Source organism: Calliphora vicina, chromosome 5 (assembly GCF_958450345.1).
Source record: "Calliphora vicina chromosome 5, idCalVici1.1, whole genome shotgun sequence".
In the NCBI taxonomy this organism is placed as follows: Eukaryota; Metazoa; Arthropoda; class Insecta; order Diptera; family Calliphoridae; genus Calliphora; species Calliphora vicina.
This window is the reverse complement of record NC_088784.1, coordinates 103,672,264-103,693,397: the sequence shown is the minus strand read 5'-3', so window position 1 is coordinate 103,693,397 and position 21,134 is coordinate 103,672,264. Positions and strand designations below refer to the sequence as shown.

General features: G+C 28.0%; 1 protein-coding gene across 2 annotated transcripts in view; it reads right to left on the bottom strand.

Moving 5' to 3' along the window:
- Positions 1-21,134, bottom strand: part of LOC135962060 (uncharacterized) — a 586,654-nt gene that overhangs the window by 35,315 nt on the left and 530,205 nt on the right. For both annotated transcript variants that reach the window (XM_065513795.1, XM_065513794.1), the window contains exon 3: positions 13,855-14,012. In XM_065513795.1, the coding sequence (XP_065369867.1) occupies positions 13,855-14,012 (158 nt within the window). The remainder of the gene's footprint in view (positions 1-13,854; positions 14,013-21,134) is intronic.

Below are 21,134 nucleotides of genomic sequence, written 5' to 3'. Positions count from 1 at the left end.
GAACAACAAATTCACATAAATGTTTTTTCACACAAAAAATTCAACAGTAGTAGTCCGTCCAGCTTCTTAAAGTTTAGACCACCATCAAATTAACCGTTTGACATTTTAGACCCTTAATTCCCATAGTTTTTAAATCTTATGCTTTATTTGCCAGTTTTAATTAAAAATTTGTTTTAAATTTAACTTTCAAAACACTGCTTAATAACAACACAAAACCATTTGCATGCAAATTTTATCCCATTTACATGAATTTATTTGGTTTCTTTTTTATTGAAGTTAAAAAAAACCACCAATAAATTCTACTAACTGTTTATTGTTATGTTAAATATTGTAAATAGTTGTTGTTTAACCTATATTTTTAAAGCGACTGGCTGGCTGCCTGTTAACATAATTTATTTCTATTTCTATTTACAACAAAAGAACCTTGGCACTCCTTGAATTATGGTTCTTTTTCTATGCCAATTCGTTTTTTTTTTCTGTTTATAACATTAATATAGGTTGTTTGGCCACCGCAGTCATTAAATTATATGAAATGTTTTATTTTTTAAACCATTTTTCTTCAAATCTGCACCATCTATCAACAATTGACAATATGTCAGGCTAACTTTAATTTTGTTTAAAAAAAAAAAATCTGCCGAAATAAATTACTATTTTAGTAATAAAATCATGATTTATTATATTCCATTTCCATTTGTTTATTTATACTTAAGTTTATAACAAATGACGCCCACAGGCTTGTTTACTTTAATGCAAAACCATATTCAATTTAAATCAAAATCAAATGATCATTATTTTTGTTTTTTTTTTTGATGGCGCCATTTAAGAAGGATCTGTTTTAAAGCGGATTTGAATTATGGAAATAAATTATAAATTATATGTTAATAAAACTAATGAAACTATTTGTTAACTTTTGTAATATGTAAAATAAGCTATTAAGGGAATTTATGATAGTTATTTTCATAAAAGTATTAAAATTAACATTTTATGCTGGTACGAACTAGGGCAAATGATCTAGCGCCAGCTCATTTCCACAGCTACTCAAAGTTAATGAGTTATATATCACTTAGAAAAGACCACTTAAATTGTTAAATATGTATTGAGTAATTTTGAAGTTCTAACTTGCTTTTTACCCTTAGTATTTCAAACAATTATTTTTTGTTCAAATTTCTTATGTTTGTGGAAAACACGCTCTCCTTTGAAATACATAATTAAAATAAATGATGTTTACTCAGAATATTTGTAATTGTTCTAAGCAATTTGGTATTAAAATTCAGCCAGATTGATTCAGTAGAAAGAAAGTTATGAACTCCAATGTATGCCAATCTCCAAAATTGCAAATTTCTGTATTTTTGATTATATTTAATATTTTTTGGAAATAAATCTGGAATTTCTAAACGGCTCCGATTTATCCGATCGTGATAAAATTTGACATGGGCGTAACCAAGGAGTATTCGAGTTTAAGTTATTAAAATAGGCCCTACAATTGATCCAGGGGCGGCGCAATCAGAGCTCAAATTAATTACCTTCAATATGTATAATTTTTAAACACGTTTTGTTTTACATTCGATTTAAAAGTTTTTTATATTTTTGGAAAGCTCTCGGCTAGGTCTTATAATTTCCGAGTTATAGGCATTTCAAAATTGAAATTTTAAAATTTTTGCTATACCTTGGTTAGCTTTTTTAAAAATATATGTCGGACTTTTGGACCGAATGGACTCGAATTTTTTTTGTTGGTTAGAAAAATAAATTACGAATAACACACAAAAGATTTCAGAGCAATATCAATTTTGGATCCAAAAATAAACGATTTTCAATTTAAATATTCAAAAAATAGTTAATTTTTGCTGTTTTTTGGCCGAAATGGTTACTTTACTCTTTTTTCCCTAAGAACATATAACAGTTTTATATTTTTCTGTAAGGTATCTTTACTAAGAACATTTTGGTATAAAAAACATGTCCTATTTTTCAAGTATGTCGCCCCTACGTCCTTCGGAATGTGACCTATTTTTTTTATTAAAATTTCAACTTTGGGCCACATGTTCTAAAATCCCAAAGCTGGGATCAAAAAATGAGAAGCAGTTTTAGAAACCTTGATGTGTTCCTTATTTATTCCCAAAGTATTTTCCCAGCCCAGAAGGAAATGTGGATCCCATGGGCAAAATTGTAAAAAATACAATTTTTGGGATGTTTAGGAATTGCGGGATTCCCTTTGACTCTTTAACAAGTTTTTTTACATTTTGTTATTTAGAATGACAATTTTAAAAAACGTTGAAAATTTCATTGAGTTTCGTTAATAAATAAAGATTTATTGAGATTCTAAAACTAAAATTTGTATCAAAATTTTAATAGGATTGCAAATATTAGGATGAATTTGATCCACATTTATTCCGAGTTATATTTTTTTGTTTAGATAAGTTAATTTTTGGTCTTACAAAAAAAATTTCAAGTCAATATCTCAATTAGATTCAAAAATAAGCCGCTTTAAAAATCCGTCCATCAAAAATATTGCGTTTTTTCATACTAAAAAGTTTGTATAAATTTTCTTAATGTGACTGAGTCAGAACCAATGACTTGTGTTGAATAAAATATTAAGAAAATTTATAAAAAAAATTTAGTATAAAAAAGTATATTGCACTTTTTTTGATGGACGGATTTTTAAAGTGGCATATTTTTGACTCTAATTCAGATATTGACTTGAAATATTTTTTTGGAAGACCAAAAATTAAAATTACAAAAAAAAAATAAATTTACATGTCGAAGGTACCCTATTTTGAGTTCCGATAGCGCCGTCCCTGGATCAGTTGTAGAGCCTATTTTAATAACTTAAACTCGAATACTCCTTGGTTACGTCCACGGATTTTTAAAGTGGCATATTTTTGACTCTAATTCAGATATTGACTTGAAATATTTTTTTGGAAGACCAAAAATTAAAATTACAAAAAAAAAATAAATTTACATGTCGAAGGTACCCTATTTTGAGTTCCGATAGCGCCGTCCCTGGATCAGTTGTAGAGCCTATTTTAATAACTTAAACTCGAATACTCCTTGGTTACGTCCATGTCAAATTTTATCCCGATCGGATGAGCCGTTTAGAAATGCCAGATTTATTTCCGAAAAAATTTTGATTCTGCCCCACTGTGCATCCCTCGACTCTCCACCATCAATTTCAATGGTAAAAAAGTGGTTTAGTGAATTTTGTTGTGGCACGGAAGATACCGAACGTTTTTGACTCTCAGTAGAGGTCTCTACACCCGAAAACATTCACGATTTGGTGTTGATCGATCGGAGATTGAAAGTGTGAAAGATTGTGGAAGACATAGGCATCTTAGGCTCAATGGTTTAAATTTTTAATGATCACTTGGGTATGAGAAAGCATACCGAAAGCTGGCTGCAGCGTTTACAGACAATCGGGTACACAAAAGGGTGCACACATGTGACATATTCTTCGGATTTAGCCCCGAGTGACTATTTCTTGTTTCCAAACCTAAAAAATGGCTCGTCGGAAAGAGATTTGACTTCAACGATTAAATCATCTCACAAATAATCACCTATTTTGATGTCCTCTTCAAATCTTATTTTTTTGCAGAGGATAACAAAAATTGGAGAAACATTGGCCAAAGTGTATAGAGCTCAAAGGAGACAATGTTTAAAAATTAAATATTTTTTTTTATCCAAACACCTGTGTTTCATTCAAAAAGTCACAGGCTTTTTGACCCGCCTTCATACATAAACTGTTGGAAGATATCCACAGAAATCGTTTTTAATACAAAAGTAAAAACAATTTCCAGATTCTAAGTTTTTCAAGAATATTCCAAGAATAAGCATTTTTACTGGAATTCAAGTTGAATGCAAGTGTAATTCAAGCCTTTAATTATAGTCAAGCAATTGAATTACAGTTGTATTACACTTTATTTCAATAGCATTCTCCAGTAAAAAGGAAACATAAATTCAAGCCATACATTTTTTGTTTGAAAAATATTTAATTTTTCAAGTTTTTCAAGTCAAATTCCAACAAAATGTTCAAGTGCTTGAATTTTTGGGGCTTTGGTGCTTACTGGGTTTATTTTCTTATATAAATGGAGACTATACCCGATAACATTGTCGCTTGACAACCATTTTGATGTATGTCATGACAACAAATTTATCCAGTATAGACTACAAGCGTACGTCTAGGCTTTTTACGAACATTTTTTATCTGAGTTTCGCAGAAGCAAATGCATTTTCAATTATTTGTTCAAGTGGATTATTGAGAAAATATGTGTAAATTTAAAGAGAAATTTTAAAAAATTTCAAAATATATCCTCATTACCGAATAATTTACGATAAATTTTCGAATGTTAAATTATCGGATTGAGGAGAATTTTTTAACTAATGAATTTTTGTAAAAAGATATATTTTTTGATCGATATTGCTAATATCGTGATATTGTTTTCGAATTTTTTTTTGAATCGTTCTCGAATGCTCGCAAAAAGTTGGGGAGGAAATTTATATTATTTTTTAACAAAATATATTTGAACACGTAAGAGTGATATTCTATTTCGTGCATTGAAGGTGGTAGTGGGTTTATTGGCATTGAGCTTTGACTTCAAATAAACCCATAAAAAGAATTCACATGGTATTAAATCACATCATTCAGGGAGCAGAACATGCCTCACTGCTTGACGAGCCATATTTTCGAAAAAGTATTGTGCAATGTTACCCCCAAATCTAAAATCCACATTAAATTGAAAATGGGCTTCATCGCTTGGGATGAATTTTCGAATCATTTAGAAGAGGTCAAAGTTCAAGTAATTGATCAAGTTCAGCTTTATAATACTAAAACATAATAAAGGATTTGTTGAAATTTATCTCAAATATAGAATATACTTTAATTATTGATACCTTTTGGAATCCTATCAGCTCTTTTTTTTACTAATCCTAAACCATAGATAACAACTCGGTTGGTAACTGATAGCCAAAAACCGAAATCAGATGTCAAAAACCCAATTCATAAAAATGTATTGCCGAGTATTTTGTTATTGTATCACAACATGTGTGAAAATAGAGTAATTTTGATTTTTTTCATTGACATTTCCCTCTCCTTCCGTTCTCTATATTTTTCTATGCCCAACAACTGTCAGCTATCATTTTCTGAAATCTTGTAGTTGTGGGAGCCCCACTATGACTAATTTAAATCCAGCTTATTTCCATTATAAGCAAATCAAAATCCTATTGTTGTGTTTTTAACATGCAGGCTTGTTTGTTATTTAATTAGTGTTTAACAATGCCAATATACATGATATAAATGGCCAGGCGATTAAACTCTAAACCAGTCAAATGGTTAACAGCCGAACATTATTTATAATTTGCATGAAAGGATCCAATCGGCAGACAAATAAACATGAAATGAACAAAGAAATAAAACATTATGGTCAAGTAGTAGCAGTCGTCTCAACACCAGCCTAAACATTTAAATGTCTATTAATTAAAACTGTCAGCAACACTCACGCATAGTTTGGCAGGAGTTAAAAGGGTCTGTTGCTGCTAGATTTCTGCCACAATATGAGGCAAATGTGTTGATTTAATTTATGTTTAATAGTTTGTCTACCTTCATATAATAATACTAAAATGTAAAGATGTCTTGTTAGTCATTGCTCTGGACTTGCAGTAAAAAAAATGCAAATTTGTTATGGACAGTCCTGCAAACAACACATATGGGCATTTCCACATAAAAAGGTCCACCATGACTGAATATAAAAATGTTCAGAAACAAATAATTTTTTCTAACATATTCATATAAAATTTTGTAAAATCTTTTTATCAACAACAATTTATTATCAAAAACAATGAAGAGGCCGAACAGAGCTCGATTAATGATACATTTTTCATTTGATTTTGTTCATGTTTCAATGTCGCATTCTGGTACCTAAATCATCGTTTGTTATCAGTAGTCCGAGATCGTTCTTTTAATTCAAATCAAATTTAGTGTTTTTAACTTAAAAAAAAAATAAGATAATTGATTTAATAATCGCACTAAACATTTTATTTTAATATTAAAAGAGTGTCTCGTTCGCGATCGTAAGTATATCTGGCATAAATCAAGATCATGACAACAGATTTTATTAAAATTCGGTTTGTGTTAATATTAAATATCTTTTATTATTATTAATTAATTAATAATGAAATAAATTTATTCCGAAAGAGTCGCTGTTTGAGAACGAATTTGGTCATAACCTTAAACGGCGAGCACTATAGGTCGATGGATACCATAATATCTTGGCCTGAATTTGATTGATATGGATAACAGGAGGATTTCAATATCGTTCCATATAGCTCATGGCACATTGGACATTCTGCACGAGCAATTTGAGGGCATGGTCATCTCATGTGGAGGTGATGTGAACTGGCCACCAAGATCGTGCGATTTTACCCCGTTAGACTTTTTCTTGAGGGGTTTTATTAAGTAGCAGTTCTTTGCAAATAAGCCAGAAACCACAAAGTCCCTCAAAGCCAACATAACCCATGCCATGGGTCAAATTCAGCCTGATTTAAGAGCCAGATTCAATGAAAATTGGATATTTCGTGTGCGAAATTTAAATTTAAATTTAAAGATGGGAAACGCTTAATGAGAGACCCTTTATATGAAATAATTTGATAAATACGAAGTTTTTTGTAGTTTATGAAAGTTTGAGTTGAACATACTTGACTAATCGCTATTATTAACATAAGGGAAAAATATGTCGCGTGACAAATCATACCAAAATGTGTAAAACAAAAACCAGAGCAAACATTTCAACAAGATAACTGTCATGTAATAGCAACATAATTTCAAAAATCAAATGTCTTAAATAAATTTTGTTCCAATAAAATGTTTTTTCTATTTTTGTCCCGTTCGGTATAGCAGGTTTATTGCTAATTTAACTAATCAACAAAACCTATTTTTTGTACAAAAAATAATGAATAAAAAATAATACTTATAGAAATATGTAAATCTTCTATCTTCTATCTTCTATCTTCTATCTTCTATCTTCTATCTTCTATCTTCTATCTTCTATCTTCTATCTTCTATCTTCTATCTTCTATCTTCTATCTTCTATCTTCTATCTTCTATCTTCTATCTTCTATCTTCTATCTTCTATCTTCTATCTTCTATCTTCTATCTTCTATCTTCTATCTTCTATCTTCTATCTTCTATCTTCTATCTTCTATCTTCTATCTTCTATCTTCTATCTTCTATCTTCTATCTTCTATCTTCTATCTTCTATCTTCTATCTTCTATCTTCTATCTTCTATCTTCTATCTTCTATCTTCTATCTTCTATCTTCTATCTTCTATCTTCTATCTTCTATCTTCTATCTTCTATCTTCTATCTTCTATCTTCTATCTTCTATCTTCTATCTTCTATCTTCTATCTTCTATCTTCTATCTTCTATCTTCTATCTTCTATCTTCTATCTTCTATCTTCTATCTTCTATCTTCTATCTTCTATCTTCTATCTTCTATCTTCTATCTTCTATCTTCTATCTTCTATCTTCTATCTTCTATCTTCTATCTTCTATCTTCTATCTTCTATCTTCTATCTTCTATCTTCTATCTTCTATCTTCTATCTTCTATCTTCTATCTTCTATCTTCTATCTTCTATCTTCTATCTTCTATCTTCTATCTTCTATCTTCTATCTTCTATCTTCTATCTTCTATCTTCTATCTTCTATCTTCTATCTTCTATCTTCTTCTTGGCTGATTTTTGTTTTATTCGATTCGAAATTTTCAGGAGATGGTTCAGATATTTTATTTGCAAATAAATAAGAACAGGCAGGGTTGGAGAAACTTGACGAACTAACATTAGTAAATGCTACCGGGCGAAGCCGGATCGATCAACTAGTAGAAAATAAAATTGTTCAGATTTCTGTCACGTTCGTGACCGTGGAAATGACCATATACCAAAATTAATTAGATCTGCTTATTAAGGCGACATGTTAAATTGAAAATGTTGAAAAAAATACAACAAGCCTTGTTATAATTTAATGATAATTAATTAGATAATCATAAAATCTTGTTAAATACAAGTGTGCAACAAACAAAAAAAAAAGGGTCAGGCAAAACAAAAGTATCAAGACACAAACTTGGCAATAACAAATGACCGACAAATTTCATAATTTAATCAGTTTTAAGCCATTTTTCTTTTATAAATTCAACAATTTTCAAACAAAATCCATATTAACCTTTAACAAAACCCTATTTAATTTTCAAATTTACATTTTAGCACCTGATTTAAAAGTGTTGTTGTTTTGTTTTGCTGCGCTGATCACTCCTCATTTGTTTTTATCTTTCGTTGCAGGTCTGGCAGACAGACATAACGTTGAACTCTTGTAACAAGCACTTGTTATGATTTCCGTTGAAAATTGATGGCTTGAAAAGAAGAGAAGCCGAGGAGGAAAAAAACTTTTAGCAGAAATTCATCATAAATTCAAATATTTAAACTATCGCGTTTAAGATGATGATTACAATGACCTCGTCACGTTTGACTTTCGCTATTTAAAGACTGCAACAATGGCAGCAAACAAAAGAAGCAACAGCAAAAAACCAGCAATCATATCATCTATTTTGCATCTTGTTGTAACAACAACGAGTACAGTGAGTGAATGAATGAGTGAGTGAGTGCACTTTACATTATGACTAGGCAATGTTGCCACAGTTTGTAGCAACAACAACCAACTACTAAAGGAAAACCTTAAGCCATCATGGTGGCGGCTTTAAGCGTACTTCTTCTTAAACTCCATCAGCGTCATCATCATCGTCATCGTCATCTTCTGCTATTTCCAAAAACATGATTTGCATTTCATTTCAATTCATTTCATCAACCATCACAACGACAATAAACTAGAAAAAGAAGCTCCTTTAGTTTTTTTTTAGCAAATCAAAATGGGTAAGTCAGTCAGTCATGTACTTTGAATATTTTGTATTTATTTTTCATTTTTTTTTAATGATTTTTTTTCAAAAATAATATAGGGATTGTTCTTTTTTGTTGTTGTTGTTAAGTAGAAGAAAAAAATCAGTATTAAAGTTGTGACATTTTGTAAAGTTGATATCTCTAAATACAAGATGTAAACGTGCTTTGTTCAATTTCTTTGTTTTGTTGATTTTCAAATCTAAATAATTTATAACTTAAGGTTTTATTTCGGTTTCTTTTGTTAACGCAAAAGTTCAAATAAAATATTTATGTGATGGATTGTGTAAATAATACAAAAAAAAACCAAATTAGAATGTAATTTTATTAAGAACAAATAACCTTTTACGAATGGTTAATTTGAATTAAGGGAAGATTATAGGGCCGAATTGAAAAATTTCGATTGAAAAACCAGTAAGAGAGCTTTGCCGAATCTTATATACCCTTCACCAAATTATTTTTTAAAATACAAATTTTAAATATTTTTTGTTTTTTTTTTCAAAATAATTTTTTTTTCTTCAAAATTTCAAAATTTTTTTTTTTTTTCGAAATTGTTTGACTTTTGACATTTAATGTCAAATAAACTTTTTTGTTAAAAAAAATTCGGGTTAAAAAATATTTTTCTCGATTTTGAGCCATTATAGGTCCAAATTACAATAGCCTTATATATGTATATCATTGCAATGGACTTTGAAATATCTATCATTAGATATCCATATTGTCTATTTTAATGACTTAATAATCCATATATAGATCAAAAATAGGCCATAAATCGAGGTTGTCCGATACCGATTTTCTTGATTTTAAATAGCAACCGAGCCGGTTATTCATATATTGATGTATCAATAATGTTTATAAGTTATTTGTGGGCTACGGAAAGTTGATTTCAACATACAGACGGACATGAATATCGCTATCTATAACGATCCAGAATATACATACATATATACTTTGTGGGGTCGTAAATGAAAAATGTAGAAATTACAAACGGAATGACAAACCAATCATGGTGAAGGGCATACAAATAAATCTTGAATATATATTCTGATGCTATATTGAAAATTCTTGAACATTTAAACATTTTTTTTTTCAAAATTTTTAATTTCTAAATTAGAAAATGCAAGAAATAGGCCTTAAAAAAACTAAAAGTATTTTTTTTAGAATCCTTTTGATTTAGAGATTATTTTAACAGCTTTAAACAATTTTCGAACATAACTTCGAATTTTCGAACTTAAATTCGAAAGTTCGAACATAATATTGCATTGTTTATCAGGCTTATGCATGGTCTAGAGATTATTTTAACAGTTTTAAAAATTTTTCGAACATAACATAGAATACTCGAATTTGATTTAGAATTTTCGAATATGAATGACAAATTTATGCCTATTCGGACCATGAACTGATTCAGTTACAAATTTTGATTTAAACTAATAAAGCTATGTATAGAAAAGCTTATAAAAAACAGAATTTATTGAAATTTTTGGTAAAAATAAGTGAAAAAAATAAATTTGTGTTAATATTGTTTTACATTTTGGTTCATAACTATTGTTCCCTTGAACCGTTTTTATTGATTTTCAATATTAAACTGGCTAGAACCAAGACAAGCATTCTGGATAATAATCATTTATTTTCTTGGATGTAAGAGTGATTTACACAGACTATTACAGGGTTTGAGTAATATGTTCATATAGGATTTTAGTTTACAATACATGGCGTATCTTCTGAAAGCGGTTTTTGTTTTTAATAATTTATATATCATTTTGAAGGGTACATATCTGGCATTTATTCTCACTTAGTTATTGAACATTATAGTGTAAACAACAAAGTTTTTTTGCTTCAAAAATGTAGAATTTTGTGCAAACAAAGCGTCATATGCGGTAAGTTTAGCTTTACTTCTTTAATTTTGAAAAAAGTGCAGCTGTAGCACACCCATTGCTCTCCAAAGCTTATGGTGAATGTGTTCAATCGGTTTCAACGTGCTAGATAGTTTGTTCAGTTCAGAAGTGGTTATTTTGACACGGAAGACCAGGCCAGCTACAAAATGTCTGAAGACCAAGAATGGGAGACATTACTCTATGAAGATTCTTGTAAAACGTATCAAGAGCTTGTAAAATCATTGGGAGCTCACTCAATCTACAATTTCAAAACGTTTGCGAGCAGCAGGATTCATCCAAAAGCAGGAAAATTGGGTCCATACGAATTGAAGCCGAGAGACCTTGAAATACGAATTTGCATGTTCGAACACATGCTCAAATGCTATAAAAGAAAATAATTTTTGCACCGCATAATGACTTACGATTTATCCATACCCAAATCATAAGAGATCATATGTGAAGCCCGTCCAACCAGCCGAATCGATACCAAAGCCTAATATCCATGACGCTAAGGTAATGTTCTGTATTTGGTGGGAGCAAAAGGGTCCTATCATCAAAGGGAATATGTACCGAACGCAACTGATCCGTTTGAAACGAGCAAAAGGGTCATATCTATTATGAGCTGCTGAAGTCCGACCAGACCATCACAGGGAACCTGTACCAAACGCTACATATTCGTTTGAAACGAGCATTGATCGAAAAGCTCCCAGAATATGAGGCAAGACATGAAACCGTAATATTTCATCATGAAGAAGCACGGCCACATGTTGCAATACCTGTTAAAAAGTATTTAGAATGAAGTGATTGGAAAGTTTTGCCTCACCCGCTTTATAGTCCAGACCGTTCACAGTCCGACTACTAATTGTTTCGATTCAGATCCAGGGGGAACAGGATTTTCACTCCCCACCCCCAAAATAGAAAAGTTTAAATATAAAACAGGAAAAAATAAAAATGTTAAAATAAATTTTACTCTATTTTCCCCCCAATAGGTTGGCCTGGATCGTTGCCTTATTTCGATCGATGCAGATCACTGTCTCTGGTAAACGCTTCACTTCAGAAAAGAGTATCCGAAATTGTCTTGATTTGTTATTGGCCTCAAAAGATGAGCAGTTCTTTTGGCTCGGAATCCATATCACAAAGTATACAGAGGCGACACGGCAAAATAAATATATTTGTCTCTTTCGCTCGAAACAATTTCAACTGGTTTGGTTTTGTGCTTATTTATATAGTTGTTTGTTTTAACGCACTATCTGTATTAAAACGCAAATTTTTTTTCTCTTTCTATCGAAACAATTTCAAAAAAAGCTGATTTTAGTGTTTTTGAACTGTCAAATTTGACGCCTCTGTATATTTTGTGTCCATATGCTGCCAAAAAGATGGGAAAAGGTCAGAGATAACAATGGCTAATACTTTGAATAAATTTATATTGTAAAACTGTTTCAAAATAAAAGCTAAAAAATCATAATATATGATTTTTAAAGAGATTTCTTTATTAATGTTGATTTACAAAGCTTTTTTATTAAGACAAATAAAATTTTTTTTAAAATATCAATTAGAATGTTGGAGTGGTTGCTCTACAAATTTGCTAGAAAACCTTTTACTCTGTGCGGTTTAGTGGTCACTTTACTAACCACCTTTGCTATAGTCTTTAAAAGATCATTTATTGGCATCTAATGGAATTTTGCTAAACAATTATATTTTTTGAAATCATCGTTATGATTTTTTGCAAAACTATGCCGTCAGGGTGCTCTGGTTAGATAAATATATTAATTTGAAAATATTGTAAACTGCAGATTTTATAAGAGACTTTCACGCATTCAATATTTATTGTTATTGTTCATTGAATTCAGTATTGTTTTGTATATATTTGCTATTTCGTTTGTTTGTTCAGAAAATTTAGTCAAAGATATTTTTAATGCCAACCACCGGGGTGGTTAGTTTACTAACCACCATGCTAACCACACAAAAAACCTTTGAATGGGGTGGTTTTTTATGTTTTGATTTATTTTTTCTTACTTTTTATAATGAACTAATCTTGATTAATGTAAAAATGCAATTGTTTTGATTTTAAACTTATAAAAGCGTGGCTGAAAGAGTTAAGATGTCCATTTATTTGCCATAATATTTTTCATATAATTTTATATTTTCCCGGTTTGTTTTTTTAACTTGTCAACTTGAAATGTGTGTTGCTAAATTTTAAAATTGTTTCCCAAGAAAATGACTCCTAACTTAAGACTTGTTCATGTTTGCAAGAGCTTGTCATTTCATGCATATTTACATTTTTAAATTTAAAGAGGTGTAATATTTCTTAAAAGCATACAAATATCAATTAAGTCATTTAAAATAAAAATCTGGAATTTAACAACATATTTTTGAAATGATTTTGAAATTTGATATTTTTAATTAAGCTTGTATTTTGTGTTTTGATAAAATCTTTAAATGTTAAGGTCATTAAACTGTTTTTTAAATAAATATATGGTTAATAATTAACGAAGGGCTTTAAATTCTCACATAAACAAATTTGCATTGTCATTTAAAAAAGCCACATAAAGACAAATTTATATGATTTTTTCTTAAACAAATTTAAACTAGCTAGTTATGATTATAGTTGGGTGTAGTTTTGCAATTAAGTTAAAATATTAAGTGCTTAATTAAAATTTTTATTTTGTTTTGTTTTTATATATATTCTTAAATGTTTAAATTATAAAACTATCAAAATAAAACAGTTTATTTAAAAATTTGATTAAAATAAAGTAAAGCTATTTGTGAATTTCAAAGAAGTTGAGTGATATTGATGATGTTTTTGGAGTTGGCTTCACTGTCTGTCTGTCTGTTTGTTATAAAACCTCATCATGATGTGTGTTGTCAGTTGAGTGTTTTTAAATTTATTAGTTTTTAAGCATAAATAATTGGCTGTATTTAGTAGCTGTTTTGTAGTTTCTAGGTCAAGGGTAACAAATTAAAAGCCACTGAAACACCGAAGTGTATAATAAATTTTGTGGCCAACATTTAATAATAGTGAAGAAAGAAATGTTAAGTTATATATGTATTACCTCATGCCATCAAAGCCATCATCTGAACCGTTAATGGTTAATACTGGTGCTCGGGCATAGGCTTTGGCCACACGACGATTACGCTCAAAGACAATTACTTTAGCCCAAATTTCATCATCGATTTGGGTCCATTTGTCTAGAACTTCCTGTATGTGTTCCTAAAAGAGAAAGAAATAAAAAAGAAATTGTTTTTTAATAAGATTCATGTATGGAATTTCGAAATTCGTTTACATTTTTTCAATAAATTTTCATTTTCAAAAACGCATTTTTTCAAAAATTTAAACTACTTTAAACTACCGCATCATAACCATATACTGGCACCACTACGTGATTAAAGACCAAAAAAAAAAAGACCCGTATCTTCCAGTTTTGCCTAAAGTCATGCACTGTTTTTATGGGCCCCCAAAGATTTGGGCCATCGGTGTCATTTTTGCAAAAAAGTGATCAAAAAAAATCTATATTTTTTACCTTTTTTCCTTGTTCAGGTCCATAGGTAGCAAACCGGTCAAAATTCAAGGAAACAATCAATTACAAAAAAAACCTAAGATATCAATAAACAACTTTCTAGAACATACGAACTTCCTAGGAATGATTCTTAACACAGTTTAGGTAGGTCAATATAAGTTATTAAGAAAAATCTAAAGGAATTAAGTGTTTTGGGCCATAAACTATTAAATTATTATAAACTAAAGCATATTTTTAGGCAGCTTTAAAAAAAAATTTTTCTAAATTTATTTCGAATTTTTTTAAAGTTTTTTGCGATTTTGATCTTGAAAACAAAGTTTTTGTTCTTTATGACAAGAGCTAAAGTTGTAGCTCAGAGAGTTAATCAAAATTCCGAACTGTTTGCAAGATATGAGCCTGAGAAAATGATAATTTTTGGCAAAAATTACAACGAGTCCCATTCCATGACTTCACAAATTGCACACTGTGTAATTCAACCATTTTCGAATAAATTTTTACAAGCCTTTTTATGTTTAAAAGATAAAACTCCTATTTTTCAAATAAAAGAATACATTTTAAAATCAGTTTCAAAAGAAACAAGTAAGAAAGTATGGTTTACTAAGTAAAAGAGCAAAAACATTTTTCTTTTAAAATTTCAATAATTTATATTTTTGAGTGATTTTCGGAAATGGGCCTTATATGGGAGCTATGTCCAATTATGGACCGATCACCATGAAATTAGGTCGTGTGATTTATGTCTATATGAAAGTTTACTATGCGATTTATGCACGTTAAAGTGATTTTCAGAAGCGGGTCTATACGGGAGCTATGAATAATTATGGACCGATCGTAACAAAATTTGGCGACATGAATTTTGTGTATATAAAACTTATTTGTAGCTAAATTTGTGAAGATACCTATATAAATTAAACATTTATGACCGATAAAGTCCAATTTCGGGAGGACATTTGTATGGGGGCTAGGTGAAATAATGGACCTATTTCAGCCAGTTTCAATAGGCTTGGTCCTTGAGCCGAAAAAATATAATGTGCCAAATTTCATCGAAATATCTTCAAAATTGCGACCTGTACTCTGCGCACAAGGTTTACATGGACAACCAGCCAGCCAGCCGACCAGACGGACGGACGGACATCGTTTAATCGACTCAGATTCTAAGTCAATCGGTATACTTTAAGGTGGGTGTTAGACTAATATTTTTGGGCGTTACAAATATCTGCACAAACGCATTATACCCTCCCCACTATGGTGGTGTAGGGTATAAATATTTATGATGTTTTGAAGTTGTAATTTTAATAATACCATTATTTCATTAAAACGAAGAGATCGAGAGTATTTTCATTCTCTAAGGACTCTCACAAAACAGAATTATTACAGAAGAGAGAACCCCTGCATAGTTTCTTTGTTCACTTTAGTATCACTTTGTTATTTTCACTTTTCATTAATTTGTTTTTATGTTTTCGAAAAATTTCTTGTTTATTTCAATATTATTTTGATATTTTATGTTTGTTGTTATATTTTATTTATTGAAAGTGTTTCTTTGTTGTTGTTTTATTTGAAAAATTTTTATAATTTATTTCAGCTTGTAGCTCAATTTATGTATAAACATTCCCTCTATCTACTTCTACCACCATTAAGTGAACGGCCTTGCAAAATTAGTTTTAGTTTGGTTTTTTTTATACTTGTAGCCATTATTAACTCAGCTTTAGTTTTATAAGTTGCTGTGTTATAGTTTCGTTTTTGTTTTGTTTTTGCAAATTTAATAATAATCTAATATAAAATTGTTATATTTTAAATGACTGACTGGCTTTAAGGCTGAAATGCAAATTATGGCAACAAAATAAAAATAAAAGCAAACAAATTGAATTAAATTAGTTGCGTCACTGCATGAAAAATCGCAAATTTGCCCAAAAAAAAAAAACCAAAAATAATCCAAAATATTTGAAAGTTTTGTTTTGTATTGCATTGAATTTAAAGAAATTTAAGGAATTTTTTTGGGGGCTGTTAAAAATTTAAATTACTTAAGACTCAATACAAATTTATTTTAGATTGTATGGTGGCCTTTTAGCTTGATTTTTGCAAAATTTGCATTAAAAACGAATGTAAATAAATGAAACACACACAGAAAAATCTTAATAAAAAATAAATAATTTTCGTTGAAAAAATAGTTTAATAGCTCAGCCAATAGCCTTAAGAAATATCGCAATAGTGCTTAAAATCACAAATAAATTAAGACTATTTGAGACATTTTTTATCACCACAACATTGGAGAAACAAAAATACAACACTAAATTGAAAATAATGGGTTTACCAAGATGTACCATAACAACAAGGCCGCCTTATTAAACATCAGTAACAACCAGCCTAATTTTCGTTGATGTCATCAATGATGGATCAATGTTGTCTCCAGCCTAAAACCCGCACCAAACAGTGTTACGTTGTGGATGCATTTGTATTAGGATCTGAAACCCAAATGTGGCAATTATATAATTAATAAAGCCATCAAGGTTTTAGATTGATTTTGCTCGAACAGTGGCCGCGTAACCTTCATTATTTTTGTAGCTGAAAACTGTTTTTTTAATACTTGTATGAATTTTGGGACACCCTATATTCATGCTCTAAAATCGTAGCTTTTTCTCTATAATTTTCGTACATATTACTTTTCAATCAAACTCATTCTGTTATAAAACTCTTGTGTTTCTTAAAATTAATCTCCTTTATACAATTGTCATATTTTAGACATGACAACATATTGAATATGCATTTTATCTATTCAAAACTTTTTTTGTTTTAACAAACAATAATAAATGTTTGCTTTTATGGTTTGAAACAATGTTGGCTTTTTTTGCAACATTTGAAACACAAAACAAACAAACAAAAGACTTAAAGAAATAAATGTCAAAATAAGTTTAATTAAATGTTAAATAAAAAAAAATATTTGCAAAAACAGCGTTAAGGATTTAAAATAATTTAACTGAATGTTAACACACAATAAGTAATAACAAAAACTATTGTTTTGAAGTCTTTTTTTCTGTGATATTATTATTATTAGTTGTTACAAAACAAAAGAGTTTAGAGACAAACGTGGCTTAAGCAACAACTGTAAATTGTTAACACTTTTTTAATGGTTAAACAAACTGTGTGGAAATGTGAACAAAAGGAGTTTAAAATAAAGACATAAAAAAGGTTTATATGAATTCAAAAACAACTAGATAAATATATTTTTTTACTGCCATATTCATAATCAAGTTTTAAATTCATAAAAGTTTTATAAAACAAAATTTTCATACAAAATTAGTTTTACAAAACTTTGATAAGTTTAAAAATTGATTACACATGGAGAGGTTTTTTTTAAAAGAATGTTTAAGTAAAATTATAAATTTTGTTAGACGTTTCTCCACATAATTAATGAGAACTCAAAAAGGGTTAGTCCGATGTTATTAAGATAAACTTAGAAAATTAAGAATTACATAACCTTTAGTTTGTTTATATATTGCGTTACAATCGACTCAGTAGTTTCGAAGTTATAATAACAAATTTAAACAAAAAATATATTTTTTACGTGAAAATAAAATTTTTTTTTGTTTTAAAAAAATCATGAAAAATCGAAAACTGCAAAAATAAATCAGATTTAAAGCTTTATCGCAAAGCCACATGTAATAGGAACAAAATGAGATATCGATCATAAAAATCGATGGATTCTTTTCGAATTTATTTACAATTAAGTGAATTCGCAAATTTTTACGCTTACAAGCGTGTATTTTGAGTGGAAACTTTACATGTGTTTTGTTTTTGTTACAATAACCAAACAAGCAACAATCAAATATACTCTTTGAAATATCTAATAAATAAGTAACGGATCTTCGACTAGGGACTTCCGAACTTTGACAGTTGACAGCGGGTATATTGTTTAAGCTAGATCTGTCAAATTGGCTGTCATTTATTCAATTTGTTTTGTTTTATTTAAATTTTAAGATAGGAATAACTTAATGATAGATCCTAATACTTATAATTTTATTTATTTTCGGGTTTTCTTAATTCTCCTTGTAATAGATAATCCATTTTTTTTGTTATAGAAATTTTAACAAAAACTATTCGCAAATTAAATTTTCCCAGAGTTTCGAAAATATTTTTTTAAAAATTCTCACTGCAGTTTTTTTTCCTATTATTTTCTTACATATATTTAATTTACCATTTGCTGTAATGACAATTAACATTATTGAAATAAATCTTTAAAGTTGGTCGTTTCTTTTTCAAGTTGTTTAAATGTTACACCAAAAAATAAAAAAGAAAACTTGTTAACCTTTATGAACGTAGAATAAAAAAACTTACATATTTTATGATTATTTTTTGTATATTAAGTGGGTTTGCTGTTTTTTAAATTTATTTTTGGTGTTTGTATAAATTTCAAAAAGAAAAAAAAACAGAATTTTTTAATTTAATTTTCATATTTAAACATGTTCTTGATATCACTTAAGCCAGACCAAGTACCTGTTGTTGGCTTTACATAAAAATGTTTTCAAATACAAAACATTAAAAAAGAAACCACTTTTAATTTCATTGTTAAATTAACTACAATAAAACAACAAAGACTATAAAAAAAAGTATGTAATAAGGCAAAACTTGTAGAACTACACCATCAGAAGTAGAAGATGTTCCAATAGTGGTAGTAAAACTAACAATAACAACAAAATAATTATATAAAAAACAACAAAAAAACTATATTTTTAAAACTATAAAGATTCACATACATGCTTTTTGGAATATCATGCATGCTTAAGTAAATATTTATATGGCGAGTTTCATATTTAACGGAACGGATATGGATATTGTATGCCAGACATTGTAAAAATGTTTAAAAATAAAAGCTAAAAATTTGAAAAATTCCCCGATTTTTAAGTCATATTCCCAATATAAGAATTTCTTACTATTACTTTCATCATATGGAACTCCCCCCACATTGAAATGTTTGTAGATTTCATGTGCTAACATAAATGTTAAATGTAGTATAAATTATTAACAAACTATATAACACTTATACCATGACATAAGCTTATATCTACTTCAACTATTTATATTTATAAACATTTTCAGACACTTCTTACCACGATTTTATGGATCTTTAAGAAGCTGAACACAAAAAAAAAAAAAAAATAAAAAATGCTAATATACTTAGTCTCTTAACCAATAGGCTTTTAAGTATTTGCTTAAGCATTACATTATTATTGTTTTATTTATGTTTTTTTTTTTCAAATCAAGTTTTTTCAATAACTATTTTTTATTATTAAAAAGAACTGAACATCATTTTATAAGCTGCTTGGTTAAATATCAAAGTTTATTAAAAACATACGCTAAAGTTTTGTGTGTGAATTTAAAAAAAAAATTTAATCAATGATTTGACAATTTTTTTTTTCTTGGATTACAAGAATTTTGAAAAAAAAGTAGTTACAAATCCGGTTTTTATGTGTGTTAAATTAAAAGCTTTTTTATTAATTATTATTTTTCGTTAATATGGTATTAATTTTATTACCAAAACAGTGTTTTTTCCAAATTTAATTTAAATTGTTAATACTAGTTTTAACTTTTTTTAAGCAGATTTTTTTGGTATTTGTTTTTTATTATTAAATAGTGTTAAAGTTTAGTTTTTATTGGCCGTAAATAATTAAATGTTTAAAGATTTATTTTAGGAATGCGAGAGACATTAAAAAAATTGTTTTGAAAAAAACACTAATGCTTTTTTGTATAAGAAATTCTTGAATTTTTAATTTAGTTCATTAATTTGACATGTAAACCAATTAAAATACTTTATTACTTTATAACTTTATAACTTTATAACTTTATAACTTTATAACTTTATAACTTTATAACTTTATAACTTTATAACTTTATAACTTTATAACTTTATAACTTTATAACTTTATAACTTTATAACTTTATAACTTTATAACTTTATAACTTTATAACTTTATAACTTTATAACTTTATAACTTTATAACTTTATAACTTTATAACTTTATAACTTTATAACTTTATAACTTTATAACTTTATAACTTTATAACTTTATAACTTTATAACTTTATAACTTTATAACTTTATAACTTTATAACTTTATAACTTTATAACTTTATAACTTTATAACTTTATAACTTTATAACTTTATAACTTTATAACTTTATAACTTTATAACTTTATAACTTTATAACTTTATAACTTTATAACTTTATAACTTTATAACTTTATAACTTTATAACTTTATAACTTTATAACTTTATAACTTTATAACTTTATAACTTTATAACTTTATAACTTTATAACTTTATAACTTTATAACTTTATAACTTTATAACTTTATAACTTTATAACTTTATAACTTTATAACTTTATAACTTTATAACTTTATAACTTTATAACTTTATAACTTTATAACTTTATAACTTTATAACTTTATAACTTTATAACTTTATAACTTTATAACTTTATAACTTTATAACTTTATAACTTTATAACTTTATAACTTTATAACTTTATAACTTTATAACTTTATAACTTTATAACTTTATAACTTTATAACTTTATAACTTTATAACTTTATAACTTTATAACTTTATAACTTTATAACTTTATAACTTTATAACTTTATAACTTTATAACTTTATAACTTTATAACTTTATAACTTTATAACTTTATAACTTTATAACTTTATAACTTTATAACTTTATAACTTTATAACTTTATAACTTTATAACTTTATAACTTTATAACTTTATAACTTTATAACTTTATAACTTTATAACTTTATAACTTTATAACTTTATA